Here is a 17,691-nt window from a genome sequence, read left to right as displayed (position 1 = left end):
TCCCCTTGCTTAAAATATATTGACCAAAAACATTGTTGGGTTCTCAAGAAAAAAATCCGGTTCCTATTACCCGATTTAGACAAACTACAGCAAATTAAAACTATAGCATGACACCAAATCTGTTAACATTAATTTCAAGTTTTCTGGCCTCATTATTAATGTAGTTATTTTTATCCTTTAGCGTGGGTCCATCACAGAGGCCCACAATAATGGGCGCACGGTGTTAGTATTTAAAAGACATCTCAAGGATTTTTTTTCTTTTACAATTTTGTCAGTTGAACCTGATAAACATACTCTAATCAACATAGATTTTTAGGATTTTCAAGATGTTAAGGTCTAAACTTGCTCCAGATTTCAAATCCTCACAATGTATATTTATTGCATATCTATTACATATATTGGTGTATATATATATTTATATATAAGTATCTTACAAAGAATGTTAAAAAAAATGAATACATTGTTTTTATAAAGTATATTGTGGACGCAAATTATACATATTTAGTAAATATATTTTGTTCAATATCAATTTATAAATATGTACATATATAATTATTTATTCATATATATATATATACGGTATATATATATACTGATTCTTAGATAGTTTCAAAAAGAATACTTTAATTATAAAAATAGTGGCAATATCTGTTGTTGAAATATACCTCAGTTTTTTCCGACATTATGTATTGTTAACATAAATTTGATTAAATATATAATTTGATTAGAGCATGCTGTAGTAAAAAGGTGGAATAAGTGAGGAGATATCTTACTATTTCATAAGATTTTTTACAATTATTAATTCACCAGAGATTATGATCTCCAAACAATGCCCAGTAGACAAGATTTAAAAGAATAAAACTCGTTGGGAAAAGCCATCTTGAGATCCTGTCTACAAGCACTGCCTTCTCACGTTTTTTCTTCATTAGATCTCTAATTTCTTTTTGTCTTTTCAATTGAACATCATGTACAAGGTTCTTCATGCCTTGTTGAGATATCACATTATTATTGTGGAGTCCACCAATATCACCATTGGGAGGTGGAGGAGGAGATGCAGGTTGATGTGAGTTGATGCGAGGGTGACTGGAGCTATTGTTACTATATTCAGAGATATCTCCTCCATCGGTACCATTTCCGTTGGATTCCTGAGACACAAAGTAAGGTTCATTTTGTACCGGGGGTATATCTCCATAGCCTGAATCTCCTGTCGGATTCCCCGTATAAGGGTCGATATGGTTTATTTGTCGAGAAGGGTTCCGGAGATGAACACAAGTGTGGCCTCGGGGGACACTGTTTCCATTATCTCCTATGGAATTGCTATTTGGAAGAAAGGTTGAGAAGGACTTGTCACGGGATACATCATTTCCAAATTTAGTTGCAATTGTCTGTTAAAAAATGAATAGAAAGTAATTCATATAATAAATAGTCTCTTGATTCAAGGTCATACTTCAGCAGGCATCATTGATGCTGTTTGTCCACCCTTGAGGTTTGAACGAACATTAATCCCACGAGTTCCAAGGATAAGATTTGATATTCCTCTTGATTTCTTCTTTTCTATATCTGCAATGTCTCCCATCACGATATTAACCAAAGCGTATTCCATCAAAGATAAAAAAACGAATACGGTACATCCCGACATAAAAACATCAATAGCCTGAAATGGAAATATGATTTGAAATAGATGAAGATAAGTAATGATGGTTTAAAATGATAACCTTTATATATGAAACAGGTGGAAGAGATTTTTGGCTGTTGGCATGTTGAGTAGAGAGTGTAAGAAGTGATGTGACTCCAAGAGTTACTCGAGCTGGAACAGCCTCAGGTTTGATCCAAAATGAGATCCAGGACATAATAACGATTAAACAGGTTGGCACGTATGTATGAAATAAATAATAGCCTAGTCGTCTTTTAAACTTAAATACGACTTCTAAGCATGTAAATTGGCCTGCAAAGGGATAATTGTATAGTTTCTTTGAGTTATATATTTAAAGATATCTTACCTGTAGAGTAAACTGTAGTACAGTCGTCACTTTTAGTGGAAATTAGTTCCAGCTGAGGTAGCTCAATACCCTTATCGACATCCAAGGGCATTTCTTTATCCCATGTGAAGATCAAGTCATCAGTTGTATGAGAAACTAAAAATAGAAAAATATTCATTTTAAATAGATTTATATGTTTTAGAAACATGCTCATCTTATATTATTAAAAATGTTTTGCGTCAACTCATTGTTTTTCATCTGAAATAGTAGCATATGTGGTGTGTCAAAATAAAAATAATATCCCAATTTATTTTTTACTTCATATTTACATTTTCTCTGCATATTTCAGTCCATTATAGGCTTAGTATTCAAATTTGTCTCATGAGTTAAGATATCCACGAATTTTAGCCTTAGCTTTGATTATTTGTTTTATTTAAAGGACTTAAATTGACCCCAATATGGTCATTTCAAGCCAAACCTATCAAATTCCCATTTTTTTATTGCGATTATCAATTTTGGCTACTTTAACTGCAATTCGCAGCACACCCTAAGGGCTAATAAGAATAACCAGTCCTTAGAAAGATACCATAATTTGTGGAATAATAAAAAAGTAATCCATGGTCAATTTTGAGAAAAATAATTCTAGCTTGTTTTGGTGTTTATGTATTTATGCTAATGTATACCATTTAAAAAGAATTACATAATCTTTCTGATATTTTTTTGTAATTTTTTCATAAATTTTAAAACCTAAAAAAAAACTCTAAATTTATTATGGCAATAACTTAATTTGAAAGGAAGTTTTTTGTTGTTGGAAAATTTATTTTAAATTGTATTCACATTTCATGTAACTTTGCTTAGATTTCATACACCTATTGCGATATACCGGAGTTAAAATCAATTCGGCGTTTGCATGCGTCGGCAATTTTGTTATGATGAAGTTGTGTGATGGCGTCTCTTTTTTTTCACCGGCAAAATTATTGTTGTATCAACAAACTTTAGTGAACTTTTGGGGATCAAGGCAACCACTGCTCAAGAAATAAAGAAGATTTAATTGATAGAGGAGGGAAGATGTTTCGCTGAGACAATAATTTTTGTCCACAACAGCATCGACATTTCAAATAGAAAGGTCTCCTTGGATCCAGCAAATCGCTGTAGATCTACCTTGGGACTGGGAACAAGACTCAGCACCTTGTCATGTATCAGACTGGTTTCTGAAGTTGCTGAGTAAGTACTCCTATGTTTTTATTGGGAAGAACAGCAGTCCATATCGTGATCCAATGTATTTTTTTGTCTGGGCTACGTCAAATATAAAACAAAACGAACATCTCATGCCATCAATGAGTATCTGATTACCTCCATCAAGGAACTACCTCGTAATCGCCTCCTCCCCCTTACAGGCCCGTATAATTTCGTGATTGATGCTGGAATTAGATTAATAGAATAACATTCATATGTAAATTTTACCCAATTTTCAAGTAAAATTGCCGACAAATATGACAATTTAAAGATTATTGCATTAAGTTTTATTTCCATAGTTTAATTAAATATAATATAAGAAATAGTAAATATTACATTTGAAAAGTTAAAAAATAGTAAATCAAACATATTAAATTTATAACAGACATACACAGATAGAATATTATTTAATTTTAACACGACGTATTTCATAACCAGTAATAAATAAATTATCAATTTTTTTTGCTCTAGGAATCCCGTTTTCCTGGGATTTTTTAGGATTTTATACCCACACGAAATTTCCAGGAAAACATAACCATTTCATAGTATATAACAAAATAATTTTGTTATAAACGTTTATATGAGAGTACCTACTAAAGTATTTAAAAAAAATCAAAATTGATAATAAATATAATACAAACTGTATCAAAATTAGTTTTTTCTTTTATAATTCGTAGTAATTAGACCGTAGAAGTAGCAGCGGGGTGAGGGGTATTTTATTCCAGAGACCAGATTCAAAAATGTTCTAGGAAACACATCTAGTCGCTACCCAAGGTTGAAGTAGTAAAATAAATATAAATATTGACAGAATATTTAATTTAATTGAAATGAAGCTTTTCATTTTTTATTGGTGTGATTTATGAAAACCAGCAAATTGCTTAAATTTTTAATATAAAAAAATTATTTTTTAACTTATTTTAAGTTAGAAAAATTCTATAAACTCTAATAACTCAAAAAATAAGAATGCTAGAGTGCTAAAATTGGTGCCATCAGATGTGATGATTATTATTTATTAATTACTTTATTTGTATTATTTTAAGAATCATGATAGCTCATGAATATGATTAATGAACCTTGTCCTTACCAACCTGGTTTTTGATTTTGTATCTTAAGAATATAATCCACTCATAGATAGTTATAAGTTATCTCATTAAATGATTAAATTTATAGGATTTCAAAAAAAAAAATTTATTGGCCTTTATTGAAAAGCTTCATCCCATTTTATGCACAATTTTCCAAATTTTCTTCCATCTACATTTTTTCATAATCAAATTTAAAAACTAAATATCGAAAAAACTGAACATAATAATAATAAACTCTGGAAAAAGGTAAAACATTGAAAAGTGTATTGTTGAAATATTATTAAATAATATTATATAACATAAGTGTGCATATATTTTGATAATTTGTATTTTAAAAATATATACAATAGCTGAATAAAACAAGCAAGAAATTAACGACAATTTGAAATAAAATTGCGAGTCCAGAAATGTTTCGAGTATTTTGAATCCAGTGTTTAATCCGTTGGACATTCATTGTATTAGAGAATATTTATCAAATCATGGATATGTAAAATTATCGTACAATAGTTCATTTCCGTGATAAACCATACATGAGGCCTTACAAAGCCAAAATCATAAGGCATAAGAGTAGTATATAGGCAGTAATGGCTAATCGAAAGCACTTTGAATATGTTAAAAAATAGAATCCGATAATCAACATGTCGGTCATCATTTCTACTCTGAATCCAACCAGGACTTAAAATTAAACCTCTGCAACAAATCCTCTGGGTTACTCTCCGTCTTTTAAGAACATGCGCTCATGTTCCATCGTCTTTTGTACATATCAATGATATGTTGTATGGTGTAGAAAAGGTAATTCACTCCTCATGAATTAAATCATAATGAAACTGCTTAAGAAAAGAAAATTCACCCTTCCAGTAGCCAACTAAAAAAAAGGAAGAGCTAAAAAGTTCATTCGATTTTCATCACAAGAAATATGACTTTGAATAATTTAAAAATAAGACAGGTTTTGTATTTTGTAAACAATGTTTATCTCTTAACCTCATATGCATGTCATTCTTCCAATTTTTTGTTTTGTTTTAAGTTTACATGTGATTGGGCATCTCTTGCAAATATATTCCAAGAAGTTAAAAGATATGAAATTTGAAGATCACGCTTTTTTCGTAATTACTAAATAAAAATTATATTTTAATTACCAAATCTCTCATAACTGTTCTTGAATAAGAATCATTAAGTATAATCACTAAAGCGTGAAAAACAAAGAGGAACACTTTAGACTTTGGACTCGGAGAAGAATTAAAGATTGAAAACGCACTAAATATTAAAAATACCATTGTTAGATACAAGGTGGTGTTGGTATTTATTTCCTTCATACCATAGCTGCTAGCAGCTAATTTCATGAAAGGCCATGAGCTTATCTCTTTTCAAGTATTCTTCAAATTCTCAAGTGACTACTTTAACTATTTTTTACTGTTTTTCACATTCAGGCAAATTCAATTTCGGTCTATTCTCTTAATTGAATGGAATCAAATCCTGGGGATTGGCCTCCTTTGAAGAATTCAAATGAAGTAATATAAAAATATAGCGACAGGGATAGATGGAACAACAAAGGAAGATAACTTTGGAAATAAGAATGAAAGGGAATAAATGAGTAAAGATGTGGTAATGTTTTATTCAAATCGATTAGGAGAACATCAAACGAACAATTTTTAAGAAGTTTACCCGATACATTCGACAATAAATGACAGTTTTGGTAGGACTACGGTCCAACATCTTTAAGAGTGACACAGGGGGCATTACCCTCATCCTGAGAGTGAGGATAAACGTCATATATAGATTTAAATATATTAAATAACCTACTTAAATTGAAAGAAATATATTTTTAAATACATATAATAGTTTACTTACAATTTGATCGTAAGTCCATCAAAAAAGGGCTTTACAAAAGCAGAAGAGGTTCCAAGATCCCTTCAAGATGATATCAAAATAGCTAGTCAAATAGAACAAACAGTGCTGCCATACCAATCAATTTCAAAAAGCCTTAGATTTTACTGCATCGAATACATAATAAGTCAATTATATAGGTAATAGCGGTCTCCCTCCTACATTCATCTATATGATATTTTGTGTCCTTAGAAATTATTTCCCTAAAATTGATTTTCCAAAAAATAAAGGAAATTGTTTTAATAGAAAGGGGATGCAAATCTCTCGCTTCTTCGTTATTTTTGTTTCCCACTAACCGTCTTTACTAGAGACTCCGACTTGAAACATCTCATAAAAGGAATATAAATCAATGATAAATAATTTCAAGCTTTTTTTGCTTGCAAATGATCTCGCAATTTTTAAAACAAGTTTTCGTAAAGTGAAATACGATTTCTATTTAAAATGTTATGAACAAACTTCGAAAAATTGAATTGTCGAATTTCTCATTTACTTAGGCCCTGATTAACCACTTAACTATAACTCTCGTCCTAGAACTGTTGATCAATATTATAAAGAACATAAACAAATATCAAAAGAGGAGTTAAGAAGATTCAAAGAAGAAATTGCTGATTGTATTTTTTCATGCAGGGGTCACTTTTTTGACTCGTGTTACTAAAAATTTCCAAAATAAGTTTCCCTCCCCAATCAGTTTTTCATATAAATTGGTTCAGTGGATAGGAAAAAAAATCATAATGGAAAAAAAAAAAATATTTACACCAACTTTATTGGTGACAAGGCGTTAGCAGAATCTAAATATAGAAAATGAAGAAATCAACCCTTAAATAATTCACGCAACCCGTTTTACTTTATAGTCAAAAAAGGGGTTTTGGTACAGGTTGGTAACATCCTTTTTGTATACCTATACGTCAAGATAATAATAACTTAGAAGGATACCTAAAAATGCAGGGAAAATAGAAAAAAAATATGAATAACATGCATTTTTTAATATCTTTGGTAAAATTTACCCATGGGCACAAATAAAGGTTTAATAACATATTTATACAAATGGAAGCAGAGTTTATTGGCTTTGATTTGATACCCATATAAATGCTATACGATAAGCTATTGCGAATCTATAGTCAAAAAGAATACAAACAATCACTGTTTTTTTCTTCTTTTTAAAACAACCAACAATAAATTTTCAAGGCCCATGCAGTATGCATAGCCGCGGTCCAAAATCCAAGTGACTGGTATATTTAGTTTCTATAGACCTTGCAGAATGGGAAAAAAGTAAGATATTAAATGGTTTAAAAAAAAAAGAAGTTAAAACTTGAACACGTTTAGTATATAGGGTTGAATTATTCAGGATAATGACCTTAGTTACCTTAAATTCTACTTTAAGTCCAAATAGGACTTATACTTACAACTCCGCAACAAATTATAAGTTTTACTCACTGTCTTTCATGAGCATATTTAATAGTTATTACTTTATAATATTACTAGCAAATACTTACTCGACATTCGTCGACCAAGGTAGGAGTGGGATATGGCATTGACAAAAGACAAAATAATAGAAAAATTATTCTATTATATTAATAATTATTATTATGAATGTTTCGTTGTTGTAAGAAAGGTACTGATAATTCTAACTCTCTTGCTATGATAATAGCGTTGGAGCTGGAAATTGACTATATTTTACACTTCATCAACTAATTGTACTACATACATATATCAACGGTTAAGTAAAGAATCCAAAAAGTATCATCATAGGACTCTTATACTCTTACTATTGGCACTTGTAACCTTAGCAGTATTATGATTTTTTTTTTAAATATCTTATTTGTCTTATAACTTATAAACTTCAAATAACATAGCAACATATATATATACAAAATGTCCATATGTCTAATGTCCTTTTTATATTTTTGTCAAAAAAATTGCCAAATATTTGAAGATCTCAATTATTTATGTAACTTATTGTATATTATAGAAATCTTAGGGATCTTCATATATCTCTGATGCATTAACAAAAAAAAATATTTTATAAATATAAAGAAAACAGAGATTATTTCCAATGAATTGTTTTACTTTATAATTGCTTACAGTCTAATATTTCATAAACATATTTTTGTCCATTATAGGCTGTATATGTAAATTTCTGGGCGGATTTGAATTACCCAATAATTTTTACTATAGTTTGATTTATGATACTTTTTTATGGTTCCGGTTAGGCTTTTCAAATAAAATCCATAATAATATTTTTCTTTAAATTATGAAAAAAATTTGTGCAAGTGTAACTTCTGTGTCTTTAAATGATTGACTAAAAATATTTTATTAACAGAAATAGAATATTATTTGAGAGAAAAATGTGTCTAGCTTGCTTCTTTATTCATAGACCACATTCTACAAAGTTATAAGTATTCGTACCTAAAATTGTATTAATTTCAGAGTTGTGCGAGAACTGATTCTACAGCTACGAGCAAATTCCAGGGAAATATTATATAATGCAAAGAAACTTAACTTACAGGCATTCTAAAAACACCTTGTGAATTAATTAGTGATGGTTATAAAAATGAAAAACATAATAAGTGAGAATAATGGGTTTGACTAGCTTAAAGTTTAGTATTTTTTAGTATAAAAATAAGAGCGTTAATTTCAATATAGGCATTTATTAATTCAAAAAACAAAATCCCATAATTACATTCGCCAACGAAGTTGAAGGGAGGAAATATTTTTGACTTTGGATCTTTGCCTGTTAGTCACCTGAGAGGTTAAAGTCAAAGGTCACGGTAGCACAAAACCTTACGAATAAATAATCGACCACAATTTTGGAATATTTAGAAGTAATAAGCTCAAATTGTTGTCCTTATGTAAATTTAATAAGAATGCTTCATTTAGCAAAATGACCATAGGCAGATGTTTGCTCCCTATCAAGTCCCCATTTTAGTTTTAACTTTTATTTTCAATGATCCCATTCAACGACAATTTCTAGAGAAATGAGAAATCTTATTATTTACTATATTAAAATTATTTTTGTCTGTTGGTATGGCGCATTCATAATTAGTTTATATGTCAACAAAAAAGCAGGCTGCAATTGTTTTTGGGAACATCAATCAGTAATCAAAAATAATTAATTAAGTTTTGTTTTTAAATTATATCCACCATTTTTTTATTTGTTGAGTAGCAGCCGCGGTTTTATCTTCTATATTGCATGTGACCGATTCAATATACAATGCTAAACAGAGATTTAAAAAAAAATCGACTTCTAATAATAACTATACTGGTAATAACTGACTAGTAGTATTTTGCTGTTATAAGAGTGTCTGTACAAAATCAAGTGATTTTCTCTTATGAAGTAGAATATCTAGAAATAGAAAAATCATATTTAATCAATTTTTTATTTTGTTCAATATATCAGATATAACAAGATGTTGAAATAAATTTGATTCTTTTAATTCTGATTCTTTATATCATTTTTCTTTAAATTGATCCATAAATATTGACTTTTCCTCCATAGATGTATAGTTTGTATGATATGTAAATGTAGTGATACTTGTTTTCTTTCAAAGGATATCATGTGAAAGTGTCTATTCATTGTACATAGTTTCTACCTCTGTCATGATATAATTTCAAGATGACATTTATTACAATTTTCCCCTCTTAGCAAATAAACAACTTATTTCTCCCTCTGTGATGCAATATATATTTCTATGTATATACATTTATATTTGAATGAATCCATATAAGCTCAAAGGTTTTCTCCAAACTTGTAGGGCTTTCATACTTTCTTTTCGAATGTTGATTAAAATATCAAGGCAAACAAAACTTGTATTTTTTCTTGTCAAATTTACACATTCATATTTTCTTTAACATAATGTATAAAAATATAGAAACGAAGCCAGAGGCTCATTTTGAGAAATATTAGCACACTAATAAATTTCATGTTCATCATTTTATTTTATTTTTGTTTAAAAAGGATTCAATTTATGTCAAGTGTAATGTATGTAAAAGATATTTACATTAAACTATTACATAAAATATTTATTATATACTTATATATTTTTTAATAATATAATATTTAAAAAATAGTATGACATAGTCAGAGGATTCCGTGAAATATTGCCCTCAAACATTTTTAGTTAAGTAATTCGTCGAAAAAAAATACGACTAAGAATTTTATTAGCTCATATTTAATACATTACAACACTTTGTAAAAACAGTTTTATATTTCACTCCATATTGAAGATTGATTTTATTGATAACATTTATTTTTTTTAATCGTCATTATAAGAGGTTATTCTTACTGTATGTGCTTTATACTACTAATTTGTTTATAAGTACTTTATGGAAGAATTGAGATTAAATCTTTATTAACTTTCAAAATTAATAATTTATATTCATACAGAGTGTAGATCCAAACCATACAGTAGGATTTAATTACAAATTTATTGCCGTCTTTGTTAATTTTGAGGAGTCATTATGTAACCCAACTACAGCTGAAACAAAAATAAACAAGTTTTGTATTTAATTCTATATCTTTAAGTGTAAAAATGTCGGAGAAACAGCAAAAAGGGAAAACTTGTGCAAAATCCTCTGTGAGGAAAAGGCTGAAGGGACCATTGACATCTCCTTCTAGACTATTTACAATATCAATCAATCCAGTACAGACTTCTGCAGTAACAATATGGCTAACTTCTACCTTGCCTCCATGTGGCTCTCCTCCAATCCTGACCTCAGAGAGAAAAATGTCTATTGTGCCTCTCATCCAAATTTGGGCTCGCTCCAAGATGATGTCCTTCAACACCATGGACAAAGCCTTCACTAGCTGGCAATATGTTCACCCCCGTGTTGAGGCTGTTATGAAGGAGGTCACTTTGAAGACAAAATATACCTAAATTCAGTATTTAAACCTATCACAAATTGATTCTATAAATATAATGTTTCTCGTGCTTTATTCATGCTACTGCCAGTCTTGGATCCTCAATCTGTATAGATTTTATTATTTTTGTTTTCATAGAGACTATATCTGCCAATATTTACTTGATTATTGAATCATATTTAATGTCTGAAATTTAATTATATCTATTTATAACGTGCTTACAGATATTTTTTTTTAGTTTTCTTAAATATAGTTAGAAATGACATTAAATACTTACTGCTTTCGATTTCCAGATTGCACGTTTGTGTGTCATGTGGATAATTTTTGAAGTGCATCGGACATGACAGTACCAATGTTAATCTGAAAAGATAATACATTTATTACATACAGTTATTTGAAAAGTACTATAGCTTCATTAATCAAAATATTTTTTTGAAGTCATTAGTATTTATAGATTTTGATTGTGCATTGTACATGCGAGTACATCTAATGGTCATCAAATAACAAAAAGTTAGTAATTTCCATAAATTGACAACTTTATATACTTTTATTGAACTTCAAGGTAGACTATAGTGACAAAGAAAGAAAATTACGTATGTTTATATAAATAACAATGTTCTGCCTATAGAAATAATAAAGACTCTACCACTCTTAAATAAAAATAACAGATATCAATTGATGATAATACAAGTCACAAATATATATACCATATCTAATATCTGTGGTACCTTACGTGTTAATCATATATTTGTAGTCGTTTTTACACATTATATTTAGTTCTAGATAATTTTTGAGTATTTCATCTTTCTATGGGCTTGAAACAAAATTTGGAGAAATGTTAAAAAATCAATAATGCACATAGAAATTAACCCAGTCTATGCAAATATGTATAAATCTTAATTTCAAATATTATCACTTATACTTAAGTTGAATAATTCAATCCTGAGAAAAGGCAATCTAAAATAATTATTCTCTTGAAGTCAGTGTACGTAGGTTCGCACCAAGGTAATTCTTAGAGAAAGAAACATACTTTATGGATTTATGGAATGGATTTCACACAAGATTCCTAGGTATGTTAAAATAAATTTCATTTTTAAGGGTTTTGTTTAAAAAGGGCAAATGCATTTATTTTATTTTGACCAGTGGCAATAATCAAACTTTAAAATAGTATTTACAAAATATAAAAATTATTATCGTTAGTAATACATTCGATATAAGAATATTAAAACTTTATAACTAACCTAAAAAATTAACGAGACAAAATATTTCCAAAATGTTAAGAATATATTTTTAACTATGTCACATACAAAATAAAATAATTTACTAAAAATTGGTTGAGGTCAGTCTCACTTCTCTAACAAAAAACAAACATACAGAGTAACTCGAAAGATTAGTCGATCTGGAATAAAAGCTATGCTTGCTATTGTACATATTTGGTTTTAGAAGGTAGATGGTGTTGTGATCATCGAGTCTTGTTTCGTGAAATGGATATCCTTTGTTTAGTATTCAGTGTGAGGTAGATAGTACAACGTTATTCCTTTTTAAAATAAAACCCTTAAGAAATGGATATGTGTTTATTTTTATGTCAGCAACTCAAAAATTACCAAAATTCTATATAGTCCTTAACACATCTTTGAAGAAGTTAATTTCTTTTTTTACTTTTGGTAATTACAGAAAAAAATACCTTTCCTCGTACTTTCGGACAAAATACTTAAGTACTAACACAAACATATATCCAAAAATTATTTTTAATTATTCAAGAGTATATCAGAGAAAAAGGTTTACAAATGTAAGTCTTAAAAGTAATAGTGGATCTATAAAGAATTTTTGTGGATCGGAGGTAAATAATATATTCTGCATAAACACTTATAAACTTATGCATAAAAACTTATGCATATAAACTCTTACACTTGGATTTATTTACTTAAATCATAACAGATATATTTCTGTTCTGTGATACAGCTTTAATTCATAGATAGGGATGGGGAAATTGTCTAAATTGCAATAACGGTAAGTTTAAAAATAAAGAAATTAAATATGAATATGATATTTTCTCTTGGATGAGGGGCCAGCAGTCATCAAAGATATATCTTGCTTTGATTAATATATACTTATGGTCTTATACTTAAAAAAAAAGTCCTACGAACTCGAACTTTCTTCTGACCACAAAATGGTAGATTTAGGATTTTTCTCAGCTCCTGCGACGAGAACTTTTAAGATTACTAATTGGCTCATTGGTTTAGAAGAGTTTAAAATAAAATTAAACAATAGATTGAGAAAATATCCTACGAACATACTCTATCCTGTAACAGATTATTATGTGTCTTCAATAAAAAAATTTCGGGACAAAATTCTTACTATTATTAGTGAGAAGAGGAAAAGAGTTAAACAATTATAGGAAGAGATAGATGAAATTATCAATAAAGTATGTCCATATACTAACTTCCAAACTATGAATATATTCGGGATTGCTGAAATTGCCGAAGGAGAAATGAAGAGGAAATTGATGCCGAAAAAGTCCCTATAAGACATAGCTCTTATAAGAATATGTTTCTGTAATAAATAGCTCTTATAAGGTGTACATGTATCGATAAAAACTAGAATTTCAGAAAAAAAATGGAACTTTTTTTTTTGAAAATAATGAAGTAATTACAAATCCGAGTTCAATACTCAAGTGTTTCAGGATATTTATCAAGGAATACTGAGATGCTCTAAGAGTGGATTTTCTAGACAAAAAAAGTGGGATCTTGTTGTATCTTTACATATAATAATAATATATTTGACTAAATCAATAAGTTTTACAAAGATGACAAAGCTTCTGGACCTGACAATATAAAAAAAGAAAAATATATACCTTATGTAGTGAGTATATTGTTCCCTATTTACTTAGGTTTTAATTTGAGATGGAAAAGAGGGGTATACTTCCCTCAGCTCTAACTAGAGGTAGAATTTCCCTCATCTCCAAAAAAGAGGCCTTCGCAATACTTAATTAATCATACATAATTTTAGTAGGCGTTTTAGCAAAACAAATCGAGTCTACACTTAACAAAAAGTTGGGTTAAGAACAAAAAGGTCTTTTTAAAAAAAAAATGGCATATTGCCGATATTTCACGAAATATTCTGACAACTATTAATTTTGTTAAAATGAGAAAAAAAAATTGGAGCAATGTTCTCTATTTTTGGGGATGAAAATCAATGTGGAAAAGACTTCCATTCCATTTGGTAGATGGTGTACTGGCCCTCTCATAATGATTGGAGGATGTAAAGTTGTTGAAAGCGTAAATATTTTGAGAATAGAATGGGAGAAAAATTGACCTTCTTTATACAACTTTGTGAAGCTAAACTCTCAAGCCCACATGTGGTGTGAGTCCTGGAGAGGATTTAACTTGGAAACAATAGTAGATGTATACAATTCCAAATTAATTGCCCAAATCATTTATGTGGCCATAGTTCTACCATCGGTAGGCGAGAGGCTCTTCAAGGAAGGGGGAAGTGTGGTTAAATAGATTATTTGATAAAAAAAATACGCACCTGTCCTGAAAAGACCTCGATGCCTCTTGGAGGGAGACTAGTACCACTGTCAAAAATTTTACCAAAAAATTATATAAATATTTTCACACACATCTCTACCAAAACTCAGTTGGACTAGAGGAGATTCATCACAGAGTCATCCTTCCATAAAATGTTGATGTTTGGCACTGAATATTCCATCAATACAGAGGCATTGCACTCCATGGGCTGGACAGGTGTACAAAAATATATATGGAGTAGATCACCTATATTTACAATTGATGTCATCCGTCACAATGCAAACAAGAAGCCATTCTTTAAGAACCTCCAAAAACAACTGACAGAGCTGGAAACGATTGCCATCAACGAAGACGTTCTTACATTTCATGATATGAATTACGAATCGATTCTGAACAACTGGAAGATCTTACTACCTTCTGCAGAGATCAACAAAGTGGTATTTTCCACTTACTCCTTGGTATTTGAAATTTAATTCTGAACTTTGAAAATCTTCTATTACTTGTGATTTAACTAAGGAATATATAAGGAGCATAGATCTTCCTCAAACATGGGAGAGGAGGATTATGCGTTCTCTAAAAGGTATCAATAACAGTTGAAAATTAATCTCACAATTTCAGATATCGAATAGGTTGATTAGTTTTTCTCTATATTGTGAAGACTGAGGAAGAACATTAAACGATGTCAAACACGCTTTTGTTTCCTGTCAACTTTTGAAAATTATAAAGTATTTATTTAACATCAATAATAGTTTAGATTTGGAGACAAGATATTGGGAAGCATTTTTGCTATTTGATATTCGTTCTAACAGGAAGCAGAGTTTACATGAGGGAAAATCCATAAGTGTGGCTGTCAGTAATTGCAAAGCTTTTATTGCTCAACAAGTCACAGAAGGGTGATTTACCAAAGAAATCTAAAGACTATCTTAATATCGAATGCAATCAGAAACACCGCTTTATCTCTGAGGATTCCCGAATCTACGATGAGTAGAATTATGCTGCCGAATTAATTAGATATTTTCCTTCGATATCACTTGGTATGAATGTACTTTTAGAATGATTATTCGGCGATATAAGAAGTATAGGAAAGAAAATACGGCTTTAGTTGGATATTTCTTTTCCTGTTTTATTCATTTAAGTAGCCATGCAGATTTTTTTTTGTTAAATACATTGGGTAACAGTATTTGATTATGTATTTTAGGTAATTATGTGAAATCTCGATTTGTTAGTTTGATTATTTTTAAGTTTTCAGGTCTTTAGGAAATCAATTTTTAACTGAAATGTTGAATAATATTTTTTTATTCAAATTTCTTTGTATGTATCTATCTTTTTACATTTAAATAAATAAAAACCTTGCAGTTGAGAAGAAAAATATTGTAACTGTTAATAAGAACCATATATGAAATGAGTCGTAAAAAAGTATGCATTTCTGGTATGTTAAAAAGTAACCGTATATCAACATGACAATACTGACAATTTAAAGAATGTTTTGGAGGAGAGCAGAAAAGTTTTCATTATGTATTACTATATTAGCTGCAAGCAGCTATGAAGTGAGAAAGAAAATAAGCAAATTCTATTATATATTATACAAAGACATATGCGGGAATTACCCCGAGGTTAATCCTAAATTCTCCTCTGAGTCAAACAAGGACTCATACTTATAACTCCTTAAGAAATCCTCAGTAATACTCATTGTCTTTTACTCACTAGTGATTACTTTGCACTTATTATTATTGTTTTGCACTTGTCTAAGGTCATTTAATAAAGATATGAATGTTTTTACTAATTATTACTACATATTTCCAAAATTAAACGTATTAGTGAGTTTTAGTTTACTCTGATACTCCAATACTAACAATATCTCCATATTAAAAAATTAAAAATTAATCAAATTCTATAAGTCAGATAAATGATTTACTAAGAATAAGATGAATAAAAAAGTCCAAATTATAGTTAATTAAAATTTCAAAATTGTTTTCTTCGCTATACCTAAAATAATTATCTCATTTTTATATTCTTTGCTTTGATTGCATACACACAGTACTATAGCTTTACTATCACAACATGCTGTTTTGGTTACTTTCTGATGCAAAGACAAGTAAAACTTTCCTTTGCAATGAACTTCTAAAAATTATGTTTAATTCTGTTGCTAGTTCATCATATTTAGATATGGGATTTGTCTAAGAGCCCAAAGAAAATGCGGAAGCATAGGGTATTACTTCATTAAGACCATCAGCTGCTTAGTATGTACATGATTTTGGGAAAAGAAATGCATTACTACTTAAAAAAGTAGATCCTTTTTCATTGAATATGTTATTAGTACATTGAAAAGGTTATAAATATATTAAAATTCAGATATATTTATTTTCCTATGCAAATATAAGCGAAAAATAATACCCTCGACTTATAAAATAATCAACAAAACAGGAGAAAGAGAACACTCATCTACTGTTTTTCTTTTCCTAATCGGTAAAGATTGGATTTGCTTAAGAGCACTAGAAAAGGGTAGGGACAAAATAATAACATATCACTTAATTACGACCATCAGCTGTATGTTATATGATTTTGAAGTTAGAAAATAAATTACTGCGTTAAAGAGAAAAACTTTTTACTTTTAAAATCATATTAGTACATGACAAATGTTATGTATTATTTTCAATTCATATATATTTGTTTTATTATACATTTTGAATCAATTTACACTAAAGATAAGCGAGAAATTATCTTTTAAAAAAAGATATTAACACCTCCACGACTTTTTGTATAATGAACAAAAAAGAAGAATGAGTACGGTTATCCGCCGTTTTTCTTTTTCTTATCAAAAAAGATTGATTTTGTGTAAGCGGGCTAGAATAAGACTGAGGGAGATAATATTGTTTACCTAATTAACACAGCTGATGAGCTGTCTGTTATATTATTTTTGGTTGAAATAATATTATATTTATTTTAAATTCAGATATATTTATTTAACTATACATTTTTAAACAAAATTCACACCAAGAGTAGGCAAAAACCATTCTTTTAGAAGCAAATGTTGACAATATGTGTCCAGAATGCGTACAGAAACAAACAATTAACCCACTTTAAGTATGTTTCTTAATCTATACATGAAAACAATAAAATAA

General features: G+C 29.2%; 1 protein-coding gene across 1 annotated transcript in view; it reads right to left on the bottom strand.

Annotated features, from left to right (window-relative positions):
• Window positions 1–249: 249 nt before the first annotated feature.
• Window positions 250–17,691, bottom strand: part of LOC121128330 (glycine receptor subunit alpha-4) — a 77,231-nt gene continuing 59,789 nt past the window's right edge. Inside the window, exons 5-9 of the mRNA XM_040723914.2 lie at window positions 11,317–11,399; window positions 2,001–2,135; window positions 1,716–1,945; window positions 1,448–1,654; window positions 250–1,385 (exon numbers count right to left, since the gene is read on the bottom strand). Coding sequence (XP_040579848.1) covers window positions 804–1,385; window positions 1,448–1,654; window positions 1,716–1,945; window positions 2,001–2,135; window positions 11,317–11,399 — 1,237 coding nt within the window. The 3' untranslated portion in view covers window positions 250–803. The remainder of the gene's footprint in view (window positions 1,386–1,447; window positions 1,655–1,715; window positions 1,946–2,000; window positions 2,136–11,316; window positions 11,400–17,691) is intronic.

Source organism: Lepeophtheirus salmonis, chromosome 13 (assembly GCF_016086655.4).
Source record: "Lepeophtheirus salmonis chromosome 13, UVic_Lsal_1.4, whole genome shotgun sequence".
In the NCBI taxonomy this organism is placed as follows: Eukaryota; Metazoa; Arthropoda; class Copepoda; order Siphonostomatoida; family Caligidae; genus Lepeophtheirus; species Lepeophtheirus salmonis.
The sequence above is the reverse complement of the archived record's forward strand: the minus strand, read 5'-3'. Positions and strand labels throughout refer to the sequence as shown.